Source organism: Parathielavia appendiculata, assembly GCF_033297405.1.
Source record: "Parathielavia appendiculata strain CBS 731.68 unplaced genomic scaffold N657scaffold_9, whole genome shotgun sequence".
Taxonomy (NCBI): domain Eukaryota; kingdom Fungi; phylum Ascomycota; class Sordariomycetes; order Sordariales; family Chaetomiaceae; genus Parathielavia; species Parathielavia appendiculata.
Window position 1 is genome coordinate 888,912 of NW_026944228.1, and position 21,620 is coordinate 910,531.

Below are 21,620 nucleotides of genomic sequence, written 5' to 3' on the forward strand. Positions count from 1 at the left end.
CCGCTGGATCTAGACTGAATCAGGATTAGCATCAAACCTTGTTTGAGCAAACCCAGCACAGTATGGATTGCGATCTCAGAATGTTGCACCCGTCACTTCGTGCATATTCACCTTATGACATATTGAGAGTAAAATACTCTCGGTTCATGACAGGGAAGGGCAGAGGAGCGCAGGGCCGGCCAGAGCAGGGCAGGCAGGGCTGATCATCACCTGACCCGACCTCGTAATTAAGCCTCGGATAGAAGTTCACAGCACCACACACAAGAACACCCGTGGACATCCCACAACTGATTTCGAAAGATCGAATTTCCTCTCACCTAGTACCCTAGGTGACGCAACTATAGCATAGCTAGGCTACACCGTAGGGCCCAGAGGCAGTATACTCAACTTCACATCCACACATCTCCAAGCACTACTCTTCCTGCTCCCTCTCTGGTCAGCGCATCAAGGAGGGACACATCCAGTCCACTAGACAAAGAGGAGAGGGAAAAGACAAAACAAACAAGCATGCGGAGAAGAGCCACATAGACACAAGAGCAACCCCATTTCAAAGTCAACCAACTCCGGAGAGATCGACACACTAGAGACAACAAGAAAATATGCGCGGGAAACAAAGAGACCCAGAGATGGAGGAAAAAGCAGACGCATAAAACAAAACCAAAATCAACTCCTCAGTGTATCCCATGTCATCAATGTTCCTTTCTTCCTCCTGTGCCCTATTGAGCCTTTGAGATTCCTCGTTTCCCCGCTCACAACTCATCCACCCTTCTGTAACCACTACCCATCCACCATCAAATGCCCTCAACTAGTATAGTAAATCCATCACACAAACTCCATCTTGCTGTTAGCACGCCATGTGACCGCACTGCCTCCATTCATAAACGGGAGAAACATTGTCTCAGTTACCTCTGCTTCAGGAGGCCGGAGGTATAAATTCGCCGACTTTGGAGTAAGAGAGCGTCGAACTTCGGAACAGAAGCCAGGATGAGAACAACGCCCCACAACTTGAATAGCCCATGTTTGCCGTACTGCACGGTTATTGTTTTGAAAGAGTGGACGCCGACGTGCAAGAACATCGGCCGTAATGGGCTGCTTACGGTGGCCTGGCCTGGCGGCTCTGAAAAGCCCAAGCGGACTCGCCGCGGGTGTAGGATGGCTGCGCTGCTTCATATCTCGCTGACGCTACTCAAGAAGCCTCCAATGCGAGAGAGCTCGCCTTTTCAAGACGAGAAGCGAGGTACTTGAATGGCTGGGGAAGAGGGAGTAGGGGCGACTGGTCAGAACTGGCGAGTATCACGAGTTCATGCGGTTATGAGGAGCTGTAACAACGGAGTGCCGTGGTCGTTGGATCTTCTGGTAAAGGCGTCGGGGCACGGCGGAATCGTCCTTGTCTATATTCTCTTGCGTTTCTTGGTTTTGTCCAAAATGTCGGGAGCCAAGTCGGGCAATGCGAGCGTATCAGATGCGATCGGGGCGGAGGGCAACAAGCTGGGTGCCGGGGATGGCACATCCTCTTTCTTGATGGGTACCCCCATGTGTCGACCGTAGCGACCCTTGCGACCGTTCCCTTCATCCTCGCTGATGCATAGCTCCGCAGGAATACCAGCATCCCGACATCTGCCGCAAGGCCGCTGTCTGTCGCAACCCTTTTTGCTCTTGCGGCAACGCTGGCAACGGGGTTTCGTCGAGAGGTCTGGTTGTTCCTCTTCCACGGCCCCCGGACCCCAGCTCGGGATTGCAGCCGGCGTGGCAGTAAATATGGGCACTGCCTTCTTCGTCTTTGACTTGGCTGTCTTGAACGACTTCGGCTTATGTGATGAGGGCGGAGGAGCCCTGGCGGCGAGCAGCGTGTTGGCCTTAAGCTTGGTGCTCTTTACCGGCGGAGCCGCCATTGTGCCGATTTGGGCGCCATCAGACCCGTCGACATCCTCGCCACTAGTTTCCGGCCTGTCGTTGGAAACGGCAAAACGACTTTCTGTTGCTGCAAACGCCTTCTGTGGGCTGCCAGAAGCGCCGAGCTTCTGTGTCCGCGGAGCAGGCATGTCATCCTCACTACCACTCTCGGCGTCGCTTGTCGCGCCCGTAGAGGAAGCGGCATCAGCTTTCCCGCTGAGTGTGTCATCCTGGGTTGACGTTGAGGCACGAGGATGACCCGACATCCACATAAGCTGCAGGGCGACGTCCTTGTCTTCCTCTGACACCGCACTTCTAACGGTTGGATCTGGCGTCATTATCACCGGGCCGACCCCTTGGCCAGACGGCCCAAAGCTTCCTCGCGTCCGGCGGTTGTCACTGCCGGGAGTGGCGTATGTTTCAGGGTGCGCATAACCGTTACTGTACGCCTGGGGGGAGGGGAGGGGCTGAGGGTGGCTGAACGGGTTCTGTCCAGACTGAATGAAGGGCAGGGAGCCCCGGTGAAGATCGATCCGACGAGCAGGCGAGACGGAAGGATCGGATGCGGCATTGGGCATGAGCGGAGGAGCATAGAGAGGCAAATTCTGGGAGGGTTAGTGGTCAGCAATTCGAGGTTATTCGGCGTCTGTGAGCAGGTCCCTGCTTACCGAGCTCTCGAACTTGGCGCGCTTGCGACGGCCGCCTTCAACAATGTTTTCCACGCTGATGTCTGTAGTGCCCAGATGCTCCTTGTTTCGTTTCTCGGTCGAGACACTTGCACCATCACTACTGCTATAGCCGTTGAAGCTGTCGCCATGCCCGTCCCCATTGACTTGGGCACGGTTCTTCGACGAGCGGGACCGCCCTTTCTTAGCGACGGCTGTGTTAGTGCCCGCTGACGTGCTGCGGCGCCCTCGGCCAGTGTTGGGAGACGGGCTGCGCAAGCGAGACGTCTTGGATGTGGGACGGGGAGCATCTGCTTGTTGAGGCCCTGTGAGCGGGTAGATGTCGGCGCTCGAGTAACTCCGGGCAGCGCTAAGAGCAGCGGAAAAATGGGGCCCGAGAGGCTCCTCGATCAAGCGCACATGTACTGTCATGTGGTCATGGAAGTTTTCGTAGCGGGCAATGAGAGTATTGCCATTTTGGTCCTCGAAACTGATGCCCTTGGAGACGCCGGGCCCAGAGTAGAGTCCGTAAAAATTCTTAACCGTCGTGATGATGGAGTCGGTGGTATCGTGAGGATAGATCGATACGCGCAGCGGCAAGCGCGCCTGATATGGCGCTTCTTGGAAGACCAGGACGAACTGGACCGCCTTGGGTGGTGCAACGGTGCGAGGCGAGATGCTACCGCTGTGCGATCCCGAGGGCATAGGGCCTGCTGCGTTGGAGGGCCCCGCAGCCATGCCGGCAAGAGTGTAATGTTCGAGACTACGGGACGGTTTCTCGGTCATGGGCGACGGGTATGGCTCGAGGATAGACCCAGGAGCGGTGTCGACTTTGGGCGGAAGCACGATCTTCGACTGGGTCTGAATGTGGGTCGGGGGAGTCGGCTTGCGGTCGAACAATTCCATACCCGGCCAAGAAAGCCAGGGACGGGAATAGTTCCCGAGCCGATGAGCGACTCTGGTTGCGAAGTGTAACGCGGGACAGTTCAGGTCTCGAGGTCACTACCTGGAGGTGGTAGAATTGGCGGTGCGTGTGTGGATGTTCGGATGATCAAGGAAGAAACTGCGTTTTGTGGATGGGAACCTGTCGCTGTACAGTATATGTTAGGATTGAAGTTCGCAAACCTAGGAGAAAGGGGTGAAGAGGGTTTGGGTGATGGTATCTTTTGGAGCTGGAGGGTGCAGAGAGGAGGTTCTAGCTCTGCAGTTGTGGAAGACGGGCGCATGGAACAATGACTGGGCCTGCTCCCTTCGAAGCAAGTCTGCTATGGCAGCACAACAGGCATGGGAATAAATTGCAGGATAGGTTCGATCGCATGCCACAAGAGAATCAGAAACACTTACCAGATAGCGGAGGGAAGGGGTGGTGTCGGTTGTGACTGGGATGCGATCTCGACTCGTGCGCACGCAAATCGGCCGAGCCTGGGAGCAGAGAACCAGCGTGAGCGACGAGGCGGCACCGAGTGGGGAATTATAGGCAGGCTGCGGGCGAAAGCAGATAATAGAAAATGACAATGGCTTACAAGAGAGTTTTGGGGTGGTGTTGATGGCCCGAGTCGAGCAATTCGGGATTCAAGTTGTGCGTGGGGAGACCATGAGAACGGAGGAGTTCGCAAGAAAAAGGCAACCGGTCATCGCACTCTGAGGTGAACGAACCCGAACCCTTACACTATGCTCACCAAAGCCTGCCAGGCACTTTTCCCAACCCCCGGAATCAAGCACAGTCAACACGAGACCCTCGAGATATCTGGCCTTTCCCTTATTTCCTCATATAAAACGAGATATACTGTTCTCTCGCTGCTTCTTCAAGCAGCGTGCTTCAAGAGTGACCTCGCGCGGGATCAAAGGTGGAGATTTCCGACTTTTCGCACGGTCCGCTTGGCATCTATCCGGCACCTGGTCACCTTGCCTGCAGTGGCCGACCCATGTCTGGCATCCTCGAAATGGACCTTTGACAGGTCCACAAACGTCAACAACTGACGCCATTTGCATTGGAGGCACCGCCAGGCGAGGAAACGGTTTGGGTGCGGTGTAGTCCATTTATGGGGCTGTAGTGGCGCAATCTTGTCGCATTCCTTCTTGCTTGCTGAGAGCTAGATCTGCGACTCGGCTGTTAAGGATGCCTTTGGTACGAGTCGCAAAAGGAAGAAGGAAGAATTGGGTCGCGACGTGAGTCCTGTGGAGTTACAGGCCTGGAAGCTTCATTCACAGGCGGTGCTTTAATCTTCGAGGTTGTTCGCGACCGCTTCTTCCCTGCGAGTGGCTTGACGATTATCAACCGATTCGCGGAGCGCCATCTACACTGTGCAATCTGCTCCGCGCCCTGGGGCATTGGGCCATTGTGGTCTTGATCTTGAGACTCTGGGTCGCGCAGTCAACTGCTTTACATTATGGGTTCCTTTTGACGGGCTGCCCACACGATGCAACAATCGATCGCTCGCCGCTTGGGCACTCGACCTCTCGCCTCGAGGTGGACAGGTGGGGGGGACCTTGAATCCGGCCTGTTGCGGCCAAATTGGCTGGCAACCAACCAACGGCTCCAAGTGCAAGCACTGGTTTTTAATGTGCCCAGTTAGGGACAGCAGACTCGCACACTGCGGGCGCACGGAGGGCGACTACCCAGCAACCATCGACGTTGCTCAGGCGCTTCCTGCGACCTGTCAAGGAACCCGGTGAAAACGACCGGGACAGTTTCTTGGGCGGCGACTTCAGACGAGTTGGCAGCTGGCAGGTCGCTTGTGCTCAAGAATGGAGGAGCGCGGCCCTCGAATGCGCTGGCCGAGTTTCAAATGCGAGCCGGCATCGAATCAGCGTCTGAATCTCCATGTTGACTAAAGTTAGGGCGTCAACAGCACCCCGACACCCAACGGCCAAGTTCTCTGTGGCCGGGGATCAGTTCCTCCATGCTCCCAATGCTGCGCTTCGAGTCCTGCCCGGTACATGACACCCGTAGGCTGCATTTGTGCGGACTTGCGCTGACATGGTGACGGGAGGGATTCGGTTCCACCTGGCTGCAGATGGAAGCTGGAGAGGTTGTTCCGTTGGTGATGCTCTTCTGAGAGTGGCGCCCAGTTCCCACCTTCCATTGATGGCTTGCAGGCTTCGCCAAGACACCCAGCCGAGCGTTGGGACAAGAAACCTTCAAAGGTTTGGACCTCCACGCTGCCCACCCTTGTTGAGATCGTTTGAATTGCTGATCTGCAACCCGCCGCTTGATGTCCCCGGCTTCTGCCGCAGGGGGATTGGGCTTTAAATGCCTCCTTTCCGCATGCTGCTGTCTGAATGCAAATGCCGGTTGCAGATAAGTGAAGACATCAATCTTAAATCTAGTTGCTGCGCAGTTGACGACCAGCCCTAAACCTGTCAACCATACCTACCGAGCATACGTTCGTAACGCGATTGATGCCAGATTAAGAGTCTGAGCACATCTGGAAAATGGAATGGCTGCGACGGTTGTTTCGTCACCTTTCAGGATCCTAGGCGCAGGTAAGCCGCAACCTGCATGCCTACTGATACAATCAAGCGTTGCCTTGTTTAAGGAAGAGGAGGGGAAAGAGGAAAGAAAGAATGCACCGTAAAAGCAAAAGAAAATCGAGTGTAAGCCACGTTACTCGAAGTGCCGCGATAACATAGAAACCAGGGCGGAACTGTAACTCTCAGATAGGCCATTGAGGGGATATATTCATCCGTAACTCCGTATCCGTGAGGCTTTGTCCCTCAAAACAAACCCCGCGCAAGACGCAATCGGTCGCGCCATAGGCGTCCTTAAACCGAAACATCAAAACATCGCGCTTCATCTGACTGCGCCAGCCTTCTAACTGGTCGGTTGCTGGTCAGGCCGTCCGACACCGCCATAATGCAGCCAGAAGTTCCATCTCTGCGGGGATTCTTTGGAACAGGAGGACCGTGATAAACCAGAAACGAGAGTGGAGTCGGTAGGGTTAACCTCTCAAGTGGCATGAACACCAGCGCAGCGATCTTTGCAGAATCGACATGGAAATTGATCGCCTCTTCGGAAATGGTAGGAGAGATAAAAAGCTCTCGATCGTTGCGACGGGTGAAGGTTATTATAGTGCCACGTGACGTCGCGGTGCCTTGGCGTGTCGGTTGGGCCGTTTGGCAAGGGACCGCGTTGTTCGGTTCATCGCATCTGGAGGTCGCAAAAATGCCGAGAAAACCTAAGAAAGCTTGAGCATAAGTTGTGTTTGTAAAGTCAGCACGAAACTAGCTGTTAATTCACGAAAAGAATCTAGAAGTGTAGCACTTGCTGCATCTTAAAATTGAATCACGGCTTCGTGAGTGACGCGAATGGTCAAAGAATGCTCCACAATTCGAGGGCTACAGGTTACGTCATGTCAATCGCACGGATGGACGGAGCAACCACCCAGCGCCGGGCAGGGGCCACTTGTTTGCCAAGAAATTCACTGAGGGTTGTTTACCCATCCGTAACAATGTAAACAACGGAACTTGAACACCAACGAAACGGCTTCTTGCCTTTCCCTTCCTTTTCAACTCACAACGGCAACGGCATGCCAGAGAAGGCATTAATTGCACGTCCAAGTAATTTGTCATCTTGCCTCATGCATGCGCTCAACAGCTAGTGAGTGCGAGTCGCGCCAACCCCATCGCGTTCGACAATCCTGCCAACCGCCCAGTTCTTTTCTTTCTCTGTGACGGCGAGAGATTCTCTGGTCGGACTCGACGCGACTTCCAATTCCTGCGGCTTTGGAGTAGGATCTTAGTCCCCAGTCTTCGCTCACTCCCCATCTTCGACCGTCAACCTTCTCGGTGTCGACCTACTGCCCATCCGACGCCACCCCAACTTTATCCGTTTCGCGCATTACCATTGACTCAAGATCGAAACACATATTCGCTGGAGCAGAATCTAGCAACATCATCTAAGTCCATATTCCCCAAGATGGACGTAAAGGTAAGCTTCTCGTCTCACTCTTTGCGTCTGCCTTGGCCCGCCCCTTGACCGATCCCTGGTCTCAACTTATCCACCGCCGGTCTTCCACACAATTCCAACCCAACGACCGGAAAGTTTTGCGTTATGTGGCAAGAAACTTACCAGTAAACCTAATGCAGCAGCACCGCCCGTTGCGCACCGTCGCACCTATTTCTGGCAACGAAAATATCCTCCCCTTCCAATCGTCCATCCACCACCGCCACAAGTCTGCTGGCAATCTCAAAGCAATGACCGTGACCGGTGCTCTCAATGCACCTGCAAAGCGCACCGCCTTTGGCGACGTGAGCAACACTGCTAGAACTCGTGTTGGCAATCCCACAGGCAAGCCCATCGGCAAGGAGACTGTCAAGATCCGAGCACAGACCGTCACGACGGCAGTCAGCACGCGCGATATTCGGCTCGAAGATAAGGAGAACAACAGACAAGGTGCGAACAAGGCAAACCGTCTGAGAGCCACTGCAGCGTCCAAGGACACAGGCTCCAAGCCAGCAAACACAGGTTCCCGCGTCAGCATCGTCAATCAGCAGCACATTGGCACATCACTAGCTCAACCTCCATTGAGGAACGGCGTCTCCAAGAAGACGACGGCCGTGTACCACGACCGACAGGAAGTCCAGGTGGAGGTCCGTCCCGACGCATTGTCCGCTGCAGACGACCTCGCTGCCTTGGTAGGCAAGCCGGCTAAGAACCCCCGGCAGTACAAGAGTCAGCCTGTGCTCCGGCAAATGCAGGCCAAAGTCATAGTTCGGCGCGACGATATTGCCGAAGCTGAGGACGAAGGCGATATTGATGACAACGTGACCGAGGCGGCTTACGAGGACGCTGTCGAGAGCTTGTCACAGGACGCTGAAGGCGCTGTGCGGGAAGCACTGGTCGAGATGGAGCAAGCGAGCCACAGGTTATTTTACCAGGACGAGTATCAACAGCCGAACCAGCACAAAGCCCTCCCCGAGCCGCTGGTTGCCTCTGAGTCCGAGGAGTACTGGGACGAAGAGGAAGAACAGGAGCTCTATGATGAGCAGGGCTACACCACGACGCACTCATTCCGGTCCCACGGCGATAACACCACGAGTGGCCCAACGAGTTTGCTTGCGCCGAATGTTTCGGCCGACGTTCAAGACGAACTCGAGCTTGCAAAGGCCTACGTCTTGGATCACCAGACTGAGGATGAGGTAGAGGAGGAGGCATGGGACGTCAGCATGGTTGCCGAGTACGGCGACGAGATTTTTGCGTACATGCGCGAGCTCGAGGTACGATTTCTTTTTCCTTTCCTCATTTCTCCTCTGCTTCTTGTTAATCTTCTCTGGCAGTCCCAAATGCTCCCGAACCCTCACTACATGGACGATCAGACCGAGATTCAGTGGTCGATGCGTTCTGTACTCATGGACTGGTTGGTCCAGGTGCACCACCGCTTCTGTCTTCTTCCCGAGACTCTCTTCCTGACGGTCAACTACATTGATCGGTTCCTGTCTGTCAAGGTCGTCTCCCTCGGAAAGCTCCAGCTCGTTGGCGCCACCGCTCTCTTCGTGGCGGCCAAGTACGAAGAGATCAACTGTCCGTCGGTTCAGGAGATCGTCTACATGGTGGACTCAGGCTACAGCGTGGATGAGATTCTCAAGGCTGAGCGTTTCATGCTGAGCATGTTGCACTTCGAGCTTGGGTGGCCCGGCCCCATGAGCTTCCTCCGCCGCATCAGCAAGGCGGACGACTACGACCTGGAGACGCGGACGTTGGCCAAGTATTTTCTGGAGATCACCATTATGGACGAGCGCTTCGTGAGCACCCCTCCCAGCTTCCTCGCGGCCGGGGCGCACTGCATCTCTCGTCTGTTCTTGGGCAAGGGTGATTGGGTAAGTGAGCTTTTCAACAGCATCGCGCTGACGGTATGCTGATCCTTCACAGACACTTGCCCACGTCCACTACTCTGGCTACACGCTCAGTCAGCTCAAGCCGCTCGTCAAGATGCTCTTCGAATGCTGTCAATTTGCGCGCAAGCACCACGGCGCCGTCTATGACAAGTACGCGACGCCCAAGTATAAACAATCATCGACGTTTGTCGAAGGCAAGATGGCGAGCGGCCTCACGCTGTCACAGCTGTATGCAGGGTCTCTCCGCCTGAACTCGCCTTCCTCTCTCGGTGAGACCATGCTGGGCCAATTTCAGGCGCCTCGCAACCTCATCTCTATCCAGGGTTAGATATGCCCTATCCCAAGCCGACAACTTGCGATTTCTTTCTGCCAGTCTTGCCTTCGATGTATCCCACTAGGCCAGGCACAACTTCCCGGAGCACGACATTACCAATCCGTCGTCGACTTTCCTTGCTCGTTTTATGGCGACCATACGGCTGCGAATCTCCTAATTTCTTACAACGACTGGCAGAGCATCACGGCAGCAGGTTTCTTTCCCATGATGTACTTTGGGTCCGCTCAAAGCGGCCATGCAGGGGATGTTGAAACTCGCTGTTTTACCGTGGCTCGTCAACCACTGTTCCTGCGCATCAGATCCCTTCCAGGTCACCTCGCCCAAGTCGACTCCGGCATGGAAACATGCAGGGAGAAGCTAGCTGGCTCCTTGGTTACTGGGCATTTTGCAGGATCTGATGCTCCTGTTTTACACGACTCACAAACCACATCAAAAATACGGCGCGAAGAGCGACAACCACCACAACGGTGCTCATGATGAATTAATGCGACTACGATACTTCCTCGGATTTTTTACTTTACGCTCCCATTAACTTCGATTATCCACCCTTGCCGGGTTTCGAGCAAACGGGAAAACCAAGTCGTTGTCTGCACGAGGAATTTGGAGGCCAGGCTTCCTCTATCTTTGAGACTCTGGAACCAGGAGCTTCAACACTCGGAATAGTATTGGGGCCGCCGCGGTCATGGCTGAATGATGACGAAGGCATCTATCTCATCTAGCGGCGTGGCAGCATGGCGTTTTGGGCGGAATCACGGAGGATATGGCCGGAACTCTGGGGACGGTGTGGATGATGCGTTATAGAAAGGCTACATGTATAAGTATTATTTCGCTCGGGGTCATGCTGGCGGCGGAATTTCTCTATTTGCTGTTCTTCCGCGGGTAGATGGGAATGAGAAATACTACGGGCAGGTAGGCATGTCGAGGGGGCCATTCGGTTGTCACTCTGGCAGGGTGGGTTATTACAGGTAACTAGCAATAGAGATGCTAGATAAACAACTTTCACAATCACTGATGGAGATGAGGCTGGCTGAGGAAGATGGTTGATGGACGTGATATGGCATCGCAATTGGTGCGCATCTGGTTGCCCCAGAGAGATCTTCAGGAACAAGCTTCATGGGGTTGGTATGGGACAAACTCCAAAGCCTAGCACTTTTCAGCTCGGTGGGCCTGCTACACGTGTACGTTTGGCAGACATTACGTAATCCATCTCCGCACGTTCCAGGCTCGGAGCAGCACGGGAGGCTTTGTGGATCGATGATCGGGATCTCGGGGTGCTGGCCTGCCAAGCCATGCTTTGCCGGTTGGCTAATGTGCCCCTAGCAGCCGCGCCAAGACGACGCCCTGGCGACCCCCACCGTAACTTCGGACCTGCGAGACCGGATTGGACGGGCGACTAAAAAAAATACCTTTCCTTTGATTTCGGCGGTCATCGTGGCCTTTGGTCAGGGTCTTCTCACTTCAACCCCAGATCCACTTTCTCAAGAGACTGTCTGCTCCAGCCTCGCCGATTCGGCTAATCAGTCTTCCTTTCGGTGCATCTCGTGAGGGGAAGTTGTTTGAACTGTCCAAAAAGACAGGAGATTCATTCGTTTCTCCATTTGCACCAAGCACGCTGTCGCGCGGTAGTCGTGATTTTCTCCCCCTCACTCCCCGGGTCTCTTTATTCTTCTTCCCTGCAGCTTCGTGAAGTTGGAACCCTCGACCGCACATTGACTCACCCAAGTGCGCGCCGCTCCTCGAAGACCCGCCCCCGGCCTTCCCTCCGACGACACTGCCAAACGACGCCGAGACATCCGAGAAGCCAATTGCGCGCATCGCAAGTCCCGGCGGCACACCATGTCCAAGGTCGCAACAGTCAAAGAGGTTGTCAAGGAGAAGCTCGTCGGCTCGCATGAGCCCGAGCAGCTCTCCGCGCAGACCAAGGCGCGCTTCAACCGCCACGCCGTCCAGGACCTTGAGACTGGCGAGCTATACCTCGGGCCCGAGCAGTTCATCGATGCGGTCGCGCCGCATAATGAAGACTATGTATGTGATGGGTTCACTTTCTCCCGAGTCCCGTGCAATTAAGAGACAATTGCTGACATGCGACCTCGCGAATAGCACAAAATCAAGCGGGAGCAGTATTCAATCCTCTTCCACGTTGCTGACCGGACCAACAAGGGCAAAGTAACGCTGGCCGATTGGGGCTACTTTGAGAACATTCTCAGCAAGCCCGATGCCGAGTATGAGATCGCTTTCCGGTTGTTCGACATCGACCGCCTCGGCACCGTCAAATATGAAGACTTCCGCAAACTGTACGAGCTGAACAAGGGCCCCGACAGCATCCCGTTTGACTGGAACTGCGAGTGGGCAAAGCTATACATTGGCGGCAAGACAAAGAGGCACGACTTGAATTACCAACAATTCTCGCAGATGTTGCGCGGGCTGCAGGGTGAGCGCGTGCGACAGGCCTTTCAACGGTTCGACGTGGACGACGACGGGTTCATTGAGCCTGAGGAGTTTGCGACAATCATCAAGCAGACAGCCAGCCACAAGCTCTCGGACCACCTGCTCGAAAACCTGCACACGCTGTGCAACATCGCCCAGGGCAGCAAGGTCTCGTATGCCAACGTGCGGGCCTTCCTGAACATGATCAACGAGATGGATTTGGTCGAGCTCATTGTCCGACGCGCCTGCTCCAAGAGCAAGGATGGCCGCATCACCCGGGCCGAGTTCCTCAACCAGGCCGCCAAGACAACCCGATTCTCGCTCTTCACTCCGATGGAGGCCGACATCCTGTTTCACTTTGCCAGTCTCGATGAACCCTCCGGCCGGCTGGGCCTCCGGGACTTTACCAAGGTGCTCGACGCCACATGGCGCAGGCGCGACGAGGGGGACGACGGTCGCGCCTTTGGCGGGGAGCATAAGTCCATGGGCCAGAACTTCCTCGCACAGACCATCGAGTCAGCATACAACTTTGGTCTGGGCAGTATCGCTGGTGCCTTTGGCGCCTTCATGGTGTACCCTATTGATCTCGTCAAAACCCGGATGCAGAACCAGCGGGGTGCCGACCCCGGCCAGCGGTTGTACAAGAACTCGATTGACTGCTTTAGGAAGGTTGTCCAGAACGAGGGGTTCAGGGGCTTGTACTCGGGCGTCCTCCCGCAGCTCGTCGGCGTCGCCCCCGAGAAAGCCATCAAGCTTACCGTGAACGACCTTGTCCGCGGCTGGTTGACTGATAAGCAGGGCAAGATTTGGTGGGGTTCGGAATTGCTTGCTGGTGGTGCTGCCGGCGGTTGCCAAGTCGTATGTTCTGTGTCCTGTGCTTCGAGAGGCGTGAATTGGTTGCTAACGTTGACTGGGCGCAGGTCTTCACCAACCCTCTCGAAATTGTCAAGATCCGCCTCCAGGTCCAGGGCGAGGTGGCCAAGAGCGTTGAGGGCGCGCCGAAACGATCAGCCATGTGGATCGTCCGCAACCTTGGTCTGGTCGGCCTGTACAAGGGCGCGTCGGCGTGCTTGCTCCGAGATGTGCCGTTCTCAGCCATCTACTTCCCGACGTACTCGCACCTGAAGAAGGACCTCTTTGGCGAATCGCCAACCAATAAACTCGGCGTCCTCCAGCTGCTCACGGCCGGTGCCATCGCCGGCATGCCCTCGGCGTACCTCACCACGCCGTGCGACGTCATCAAGACTCGCCTCCAGGTCGAAGCGCGTAAGGGCGACACGACCTACACGGGCCTGCGGCATGCGGCCAAGACCATCTGGAAGGAGGAGGGCTTCAGGGCCTTCTTCAAAGGCGGCCCCGCGCGTATCTTCCGGTCATCGCCCCAGTTCGGTTTCACGCTGGCCGCCTATGAGTTGCTCCAGAACCTGCTCCCGTCCCCTGGCAAGGTGGCTGAGGCGAAGAGCATTGGGGGGGTTGTGCCAACGCTGAGGGAGAAAGCAGCCGATACCCCGTTCTACCGCTCACGCAACGCGCTCAAGATCCTGCTCGATCTGGATGGGAACTTTGGGCGGACACCGCTTGGGCCGAATGCACAGGGTTGGAAATCTCTGCCCGGCTGGATGGGGAGAAAGACGGCGTAGAAAGGGGAGGTTATTAATGCCGGGTTATGGTGGGGGGAAGCTGTGCACCAGGGTCGCATTGAACTCGGCCGGATGAGCGGCTTTCGGCAGAGGGGATTGGCAGGGACGGCGGGATCTGCAGCTGCACCCATCTGGTCACGCCCGGCTGATGCACGCGGCGCGGTTGTCCATCGCCATGCTTGCACCCATATCAGCATCGAACCATCAACCCGGGCAATGGGCTGTCGGATTATTTCTAGGACAAAGTCCTTTTGCATTGCATGCGCATCACGGCAGCAGGCGTTTCGGGTATGATGGGGGTTTTGATTTCTCTTTCCAATTTTCTTCCACTTTTCCTTTGTCAATCTTACTTCTCTACTTGTCAGCTTGGTTTGAATAATCTGGCTGCCATGAAAAGAAGACGATAATAAGTGCCATTGGTTGGTTGTCTCATATTCATGTATCTGACTCCTGAGAGCTGTAGCTCCTCTGCTTGCTGCAGCCATAGAGGGAGGAGGCCTGGGTAGATAAAAAGCGGGGAGAAGGGGAGGGGGCCAGTGGCTGCAACACCGTACACAGACTATACACCCAGAGACACATATAGGCGGGCTAGAGGTAGATGGCAAATAGATTGATTCACCAGATCTCGGTCTATTTTCGTCTTACAGTTATTCGCTCCTCCTCTCTTTCACCTCATCATCACCACCGCCCTTCCTTCCTTCCACATCCATTCCAGTCTAGGTACTGAAGGTTAAACCCACCCTCTCAACCTCTTCCCCTCCCTCTCGTCAATAGGGACATATTCCTCCTCCTCTATCTTCCCCCCTCCCTCTCCCTTTCTCTCATCCCCATTCCATTCTACACCGTCCCCACCCACCTTCCCCATCACCTGGCCCTGACTCTCCATCGTCATTCTCGTTGTCAACCTCGTCATCCGCCGCGTCAACCAGCTCACATACCCCTCAAACCCGGGCAGTACCCCCGTTACCCTGACCCGTCTGACACCCCGCACGCCCTCGAACTGGCGCAGCGCATCGGCGCCGACGCCGCCCATGAAGGTGCCTGTCCAGAGGCACAGGGTGAGGTCCTCGGCGTGGGAGAAGTAGGACGTTATGGCGGCTTTGGTCCAGCTGTTGTTGTTGTAGCCAGCGGTGCTGCTGCTGCTAGTGTTGAAGATGGTACTGGTACTGTCGCTAATGGTTGATGGGTTGTTGAGCGGAGGAGGAAGAAAGATGGGAGTGGGACGGGGTGTGGTGTCGAGGCGCAGGCGGAGGTGCCATCTCTTGATTAGGTGCTGCTTGGGGTGCCGGTGCTGCTGCTGTTGTTGGTCTGGATTGAGGGTGGTGGTGATTGGCCGGGAGGGGGGGGATAGATAGCTGGGGCGGTAGAGACTCGGGGGCAGGCTGGGGTCGGTTGGGTTGGCGGAGAAGGTGTTGCGGCTGTAGAGGAGGGGCGTGGCTTCAACGTTGATTTGGCCGTTGACGGCGAGGATCTCGGGGTGGAGCAGCGGTTTGTCGGGCTGGGAATGATCCTCTGGGGAGGAAGGGGGTGAGTATGGGTAGGAGCAGCGGTAGATGGGCTGCTGTTCCTCCGGCGGCGGGGGTGGTGGGATGACGAGGAGGTGGGTGTAGATTTCGAGGCGGAGTTCGAGCGGGAGAGTGAGGAAGGTCAACGGGTTGCGAGGCATGGTCAGTGATGGATGCTGGCGGACATTGTTATTGGGGAGGCAAAATGTAGGCCAGGTCAGCTCCGGGAGACCAAATCAGTTCAAAGTGGAAGAATCAGCGAAGACACATGGCAGATTTGTGTCCTTTTGTGAAATTGGACAAGTCATGTATCTACATATGGGGCGATGCTAGACCATTCCTGTTCGAGGTGGCCGGCTGAGCCCACATAGAAGCGGTGAGTTGTGTGTCAGGGGGTCGATGATAGTTTGTTTGCCCCGGCTGTTGGATGTCAGATATGGGCATGACGTAGCTCGAACCAGTAAGCGGCAACTCGCCTCCATGCCACACCTTCTCATACCGACGGAAGTAAGGGTCACGAGTAGACGCGCTGTAGCTGATTGGAGCCAGCCATCGCTTTCAACGTTATCAGGAGACACCTCCATCCCTTCAACCTGGGATGACCGCCATGGCCCGGGCCGGCCGCGATTGGTCGCCCGCAAGATCCGAAAGGCGGTCGCTGTCAGGACTGGACTAGCCGGCCCCGGGGCCCCGGTGCGCTGGTTCGGCTGACACCGCTTATTCCGGCATGGGGTCAGTGCAACTCTCGCGTTCAGTACCTCCGTACGGAGTACAGCCAAAGCGAACGTGAAGGGACAAAAATCCAGCAATCAAACAATTCGAATGAAACTTGCGGACGGTCTATTTCGTGGTGACCGCCCTTGCACACATTGTAGTTGCCGTGGTAGACGTGAGAAAGCTCGACTTCAGTATTGCCCATTCCTTCGCGCGGGCCGGCGGCTTCTGGCGGTACGAAACACCTATGACCGAGCACCTCCGTGGAAATTCTCATAATTTTCCTCCTAGCAAAATTAGCTTGCCGGTATCCGTAATCCCGTAGGGTTCTAGAACCAGAGTTGGCGTTGTGGCTACAGAAAATGTTAAGAGGTTGGAAGGCGAACTGAAGTCTTCGCGCCTTGTGAGAGTGGCCTGGCTGGCAAACAGAAAACAGTGGGGCTCCTGTCACTTATCATCGCTGCCAAGCCCTCTGCCGATACCCGTTGCAACTTGCGGCTTGTCAATCTCCCAAGTTACAACAGTCCTCTTGGTCACAAGCTGTGAGGAGTTTCGTTCCTTTCAACGCCAGCAAGCGAATATGCCAACGCGCCTTCGCTCGTTTATCCAGCTCCCGTTATTTCACCGTATTTGAAGCTAAAATGGGGTTTCTTGAGTTTCTGTCGGCCCTCTTCGGCATCATGTATTTCACGGCGTGGTCGGTGAGCTTTTATCCGCAGCCCTTGCTCAGCTACAGGCGCAAGACGACGTCGGGGACCACTGTCGACTTTCCACTGCTCAACTGCCTGGGTACGTTTCTGGCGATTCGAGCTCTTCACTTCTATCTTGAGTATGAATACTAACTTTTGCGACAGGCTTCGCCGCCTACCTGGCCTCCAACCTGGCCTTCTACTACTCGCCCCTGATTCGGGCTCAATACGCCGCCCGATACAAGGGACTGACACCCACCGTGGCTTTCAACGACATCACGTTTGCTGCACACGCCCTCGTGCTGTCGGTCGTCATGACCAGTCAGTACTTGTATCCCCGCGCATGGGGGTTTCTCCCCAGCAAAGGCAACCGGCCTAGCCGCTTCGTCTTGGGTATCTGTTCTGGCTGCATACTTGGTGTTGCCGCTGTCATCTTCATTGTGCTCGGCTCCCCGGAACGGGACAGCACCCAAGAAGCCGTCTCGTCGTGGGTTTGGCTCGACGCCATCTACGCCATCTCCTACGTCAAGCTGATCGTGACCGTCATCAAATACACGCCCCAGGCCATCTTCAACTACCGCAACCGCTCCACGAGAGGCTGGAGTATTATCGGAATCCTCCTTGACCTTTCGGGAGGCATCTTGAGCATTGCCCAGCAGTCCATCGACAGCTATCTCCAGCGCGACTGGTCCGGCATCACTGGCAACCCAGTCAAGTTCGCCCTGGGCAACGTGTCCATAATCTACGATTTGATCTTTATCACACAGCATTATGTGCTTTACCGGGATGCTGAAGAGAAGCCAGGCGAGCGCGACTCGCTGCTGGGCACCGACGAGGAGAGCAGGATAAATTGACGGGTTTTTGACAAGGGACCCTCTGGCGCGGCTTCCTCGGGCACAGGGAGTTGCCCAGCTTTCGAGGCAGTTGCAGTCTGATACAACAAGCAAGCCCCTCTGTTTCATCTCCATTACAACTGAACCCAGCTTTCTTGGGCAATCCATCGGCAACTCTCTCTCATCCAGCACATGCCCAACATTCACACGATAGGAGGCATCTCCTAAGCTCGCGATTGGGGTCCATCGTCATCTATTCCGTCCATCTCTTTTGCCTTTAGTGTTTCTGCCCGCAAAAATGTCGGATTGGCCCACCTCCCACCCCCTCCCGAAGTGCGAGGCGTTAATGCATTATGTCTCCGAGACACCACGTACCTTCAGGTTGGAGAGCTGCGCTTGGCCGAAACCCGGCCTGCCCTTTGTACTGCCGCTTCACATTGTCAAGGTGTGCGCCGTGGCAATTCATCGCGATGAACTCGATTTCTCTGAGGAAGAAATTGAGAGCGATGACTTCAAAGGGAAGCGACCCGGTTACGAGTTCTCGGGCTATGTGGTGTACGCTTCACCTTCCTCACCCCTGCCTCCGGGAACAGAGATCTAGTGCGTCTTTCTGCTCTCGCCATGCCTGCCCGGATGTAGCTCCTAACATGCATAATTGAAGTGGCAGGACGAGCTTCCACAACTGGGGTTCCGCCCGCACGTACACGGTTGCAAAACTCACCGAGCTGGCTCCCAAGCCAGAAAGCATGACCTGGGCTCAAGCTGCCACCGTCCCCATCGGCGCTCTTGTTGCCTACCGAGCGCTCTTTGAGTATCAACTCCTGCGCGTACCGGACCCGAACGATTAGGGCCAGCCAGTCTGGGATCGCGCGTGGAACAAGTGGGCGAGCATACTCATCACCGGAGCTGCCACTCCCGTAGGCGTGTGGGCCGTCCAGCTTGCAAAGCTTGCTGGCGCCGGCAGAATCGTTGCGACGTGCGCGGCCGAACACATGGACCTGGTTCGCCGGCTCGGAGCAGACGAGGTATACGACTGGTCGCAGGAGGGCAACCTGAAGGACTGGAAAGGAAAAAGATTTGCCATTGTTCTCGACCTGATGGGCGGGACGACTTTGACCGGTAGGCAACAATTTTCATTTGTTGGTGGACTGGCTTTACCCCTTTATGGTTGTCTCAGGAGCCATCCTGCACCCGAGAGAGCGCATTTGCTCCCGGAACCCCCTCCAGACATTTCCGAAAGAGGGAATTCACAGCTGACAATGTTGGTAGAGGCATGGAAAGCGGTTGAGAAGATGGGCAAGATTCTTAGCGTCGCCGGCAACCCGATCGAATCGAGACCATGGGCAGATGTCGTGAAACCCCACGTCGCCAGCATCAATTTTCGTCTCAAAAACAGCCCTGCAGCCCTCAGAGTCGTTGCAGGCCTTGTCAACCGTGGGCTGGCGAAGGCTGTCTGCGACGTTAATGACGTGTTTCTTTGGGAAGACCTTCAGAGCGCCATCAACAGATTGTCTGATCATCCGCGTGGGCAGGTGGTGCTGCAACTGGACTCGACCTACCCTGCCGAAGAAATCTCGATACTCCAAAAGCACGGCCGACCGTGGGTTCTGAATGAGGACCCGGGCGAATCATTCAAGTTCACCAAATGGTTGAGATTTGCGGGCTCGAACCGCCCAGACACTCCTAGTGGTGTGGCTTCAACTCCAACTCAACCCGCTTCGCCTGCACCGGCTTCAATTCCACAACCCGCTTCGCCAGCGCCGGCGTTCCCTCAGCCGACCTCACCTCGGCAAGCTCCAACTCAGTCAGACATAAAGCGGATGGGCTACTACGGATACGTTCCAGCATCCGCATTGCAGGCGAGATCACCAAATCCAGCTTCAGATCAACCGGCCTCCGGTCGACCGACTTCACCACGACCGGATTCAACCTGCCCGGCTTCAACCCGACAGTCACCACTTCGACTGGCCCCATTCCAACCTACTTCACCGCGACTGCCCCCATCCCAATCCACTTCAGCCCGACCGGAGTCAACCTGCCCAGCGTCACCCCGGCCATCATCACTTCCACTGCCCCCATCGCGACCCACATCACACTGGCCACCACCTGCTCGACTGCCTTCATCCCAACCCACTTCGCCTCGATCAACTTCGCCCGAGGCTCTACGTCAGTAGACCTCATCTGAGTCAAGTACAGCTACGCCAGCTTCACCTCGACTCGGATAGCAAAATGCGATATTAAATGGGCACTAAGCGACATGATAGCGCAATATACATCTGTTCTTCATACTCTCGTCCTGTCCCGATGTTGGTAATGAATTGCCTGGATCCCTTTCCTCCCTGTCTTCCACAGACTTCAATCCGTTCCCTCCGTGCTTGGTTCGGCACCGCAAGAGCCAGTTCGGGTTCAGCGCACAAAGCGAGCGTCAAGGGTCACTCTTGCCTTTCTCGCCTCCACAGAGTCAGCCCTGGGTGAGTCGCACTCGCCTTGCTCAAACAACGGGATTATTGTTAGCCTCTGTCGGCTTTTTACCCTTTTTCTTGGTCTCACATCCTCTTTGCCTGCTTTCTACCGGAGAAGCGACTTGCTTGACGCATTACTTACGTACATAATAACGTAATAGGTACGCTAGAGAAGTATATTCATACTCGCCGAATCCTCACGCCGCTCTGACTTGCCCCAAACGTTTTATATTGTCACGTCAATGCGGTGGCATTCTTTAGCCGCTGCGCCATGAACTGTGTCTGTTGAAGGTCAATGCATTTCTCTGCCGCCAGCCTGGGAGGGTGAGCTTTGCTTCTCATGTCTCCGAGCGCCCATCTAATCTCAAATTCAAAAATGTCCTCCCGGAGCACCCGTTCACTACGTTAGCCAGACCTCGAGTCCATCATCATTCCTGCAACACTCGACAGACACACGAGCATGGCCACTACTTCAAGGATTACCATTACAACCGCTATCTCGTCACCTTAATACCTTTGATTCTTCTTCATCATGTGTCTCCACGCAATCCTCCGTTCCGGAGCATGAGGGCACCAGATCACCTTCCAGCGACTCTGCACTGGCGGCGACGGTGCACAGCCTTGCCAGCGACATCGGGCCTGTTTCTTGGACAAGACTGAAATGTCCTGACTGGCTGGAAGGTTATGGGTATGTTTTTGTCCGAGTGCCCTTCTGCCCCTTTGATGGCCCCCCTCAGACCTGGTAGCGCAAAACACTGGAAGATACTGACAACGGATCGATCTACCCCCTGTTCGCGCATGAAACATATCATCTCCGAAGATCATTCCAAGTTTCATCCCCAAGTTGAAGGTCCTCCTTCGCAAATTGTCGCGGAGCGCATCACGCCACCGCGGTACGTCTTTGAATGGTTCTGCCTCCGCGTTTGAAGCCGGCAGAGGCATCGAATAGTGCAGGATATTCTCGAGCACGAGCGGGCGCAGTGGGAGGTTGTGTGTCGCTGCGGGCGGCTCGACGCCTTGGTGCAGTGGTGCGAGCACCGCAGCGGGAAGAAGGAGATGGTGAATGACTACGCGGAGCAGTTGCGGCAGTTGAGGGCGGAGTGGGCGGAGGAGGAAGCTGGCGAGTTGGAGGAGGATTGGAAGTTGGACGGGTTGTGGGGGAGGCGGGCATTCGAGGTTCAGAGAGATGGAAACGGGCGGATGGGTTTGAGCTGGACTCTGAGGAGGGGTGGGAGGAGTGTACTGACAGTGATGCGACACTGGAGCGAGGAAGAGGCTCAGATGGCGGGGAGGGTGGGGTTGGCGCACGGAAAAAGCGCAAGCTTGAAGAATCGATGAAGATGATGAAGAGGAGGAAGACCACGGGGAGGCAGAAGACGATTGGGAGGACGGAGATAGTGAGTCAGAAGTGGACGGGCTGGGAGAAGACAATGGGTATGATGAGGATGTGGAAACGGAGGAGGTCGACGGGGATGGGGAAAATGCGGAGACACAAAAGAACAAAGAGGGAGAGGCTAAGACGGTGAGTTGGAACAGAATGATGGAGAACAGCACGATGGAGAGAAGGAGGACACCAAGCCCGAAAACACCGACCGCTCAGCAGAGGACCCCAACAAGCAGG

General features: G+C 55.6%; 6 protein-coding genes across 6 annotated transcripts; 4 read left to right on the forward strand and 2 right to left on the reverse strand.

The window, feature by feature from the left end:
• Nucleotides 1–1,391: 1,391 nt before the first annotated feature.
• Nucleotides 1,392–3,464, reverse strand: N657DRAFT_635183 (uncharacterized protein; the record flags this gene model as incomplete). The annotated part of the gene is made up of 2 exons (XM_062791325.1): nucleotides 1,392–2,498; nucleotides 2,562–3,464. 2 exons carry the CDS (start codon nucleotides 3,462–3,464, stop codon nucleotides 1,392–1,394), a joined length of 2,010 nt encoding a protein of 669 aa, XP_062646204.1.
• A 4,012-nt stretch (nucleotides 3,465–7,476) lies between these two features.
• N657DRAFT_635184 (uncharacterized protein) lies at nucleotides 7,477–9,723 on the forward strand (the record flags this gene model as incomplete). The annotated part of the gene is made up of 4 exons (XM_062791326.1): nucleotides 7,477–7,488; nucleotides 7,647–8,777; nucleotides 8,838–9,377; nucleotides 9,430–9,723. 4 exons carry the CDS (start codon nucleotides 7,477–7,479, stop codon nucleotides 9,721–9,723), a joined length of 1,977 nt encoding a protein of 658 aa, XP_062646205.1.
• Nucleotides 9,724–11,565: 1,842 nt separating this feature from the next.
• On the forward strand, nucleotides 11,566–13,796 carry N657DRAFT_576203 (mitochondrial carrier; the record flags this gene model as incomplete). The annotated part of the gene is made up of 3 exons (XM_062789158.1): nucleotides 11,566–11,754; nucleotides 11,830–13,014; nucleotides 13,077–13,796. 3 exons carry the CDS (start codon nucleotides 11,566–11,568, stop codon nucleotides 13,794–13,796), a joined length of 2,094 nt encoding a protein of 697 aa, XP_062646206.1.
• A 730-nt stretch (nucleotides 13,797–14,526) lies between these two features.
• N657DRAFT_657255 (uncharacterized protein) lies at nucleotides 14,527–15,462 on the reverse strand (the record flags this gene model as incomplete). Its single annotated transcript, XM_062794791.1, has 1 exon — nucleotides 14,527–15,462. One exon carries the CDS (start codon nucleotides 15,460–15,462, stop codon nucleotides 14,527–14,529), a length of 936 nt encoding a protein of 311 aa, XP_062646207.1.
• Nucleotides 15,463–16,656: 1,194 nt separating this feature from the next.
• N657DRAFT_682206 (uncharacterized protein) lies at nucleotides 16,657–17,558 on the forward strand (the record flags this gene model as incomplete). The annotated part of the gene is made up of 2 exons (XM_062796462.1): nucleotides 16,657–16,804; nucleotides 16,870–17,558. The coding sequence occupies 2 exons, from the start codon at nucleotides 16,657–16,659 to the stop codon at nucleotides 17,556–17,558; spliced, it is 837 nt and encodes a 278-aa protein (XP_062646208.1).
• Nucleotides 17,559–18,406: 848 nt separating this feature from the next.
• N657DRAFT_541741 (NAD(P)-binding protein) lies at nucleotides 18,407–19,132 on the forward strand (the record flags this gene model as incomplete). The annotated part of the gene is made up of 2 exons (XM_062787828.1): nucleotides 18,407–18,656; nucleotides 18,807–19,132. Coding segments are annotated over 2 exons (576 nt in total), but the record flags the coding sequence as incomplete, so codon positions are not given.
• Nucleotides 19,133–21,620: the final 2,488 nt, after the last annotated feature.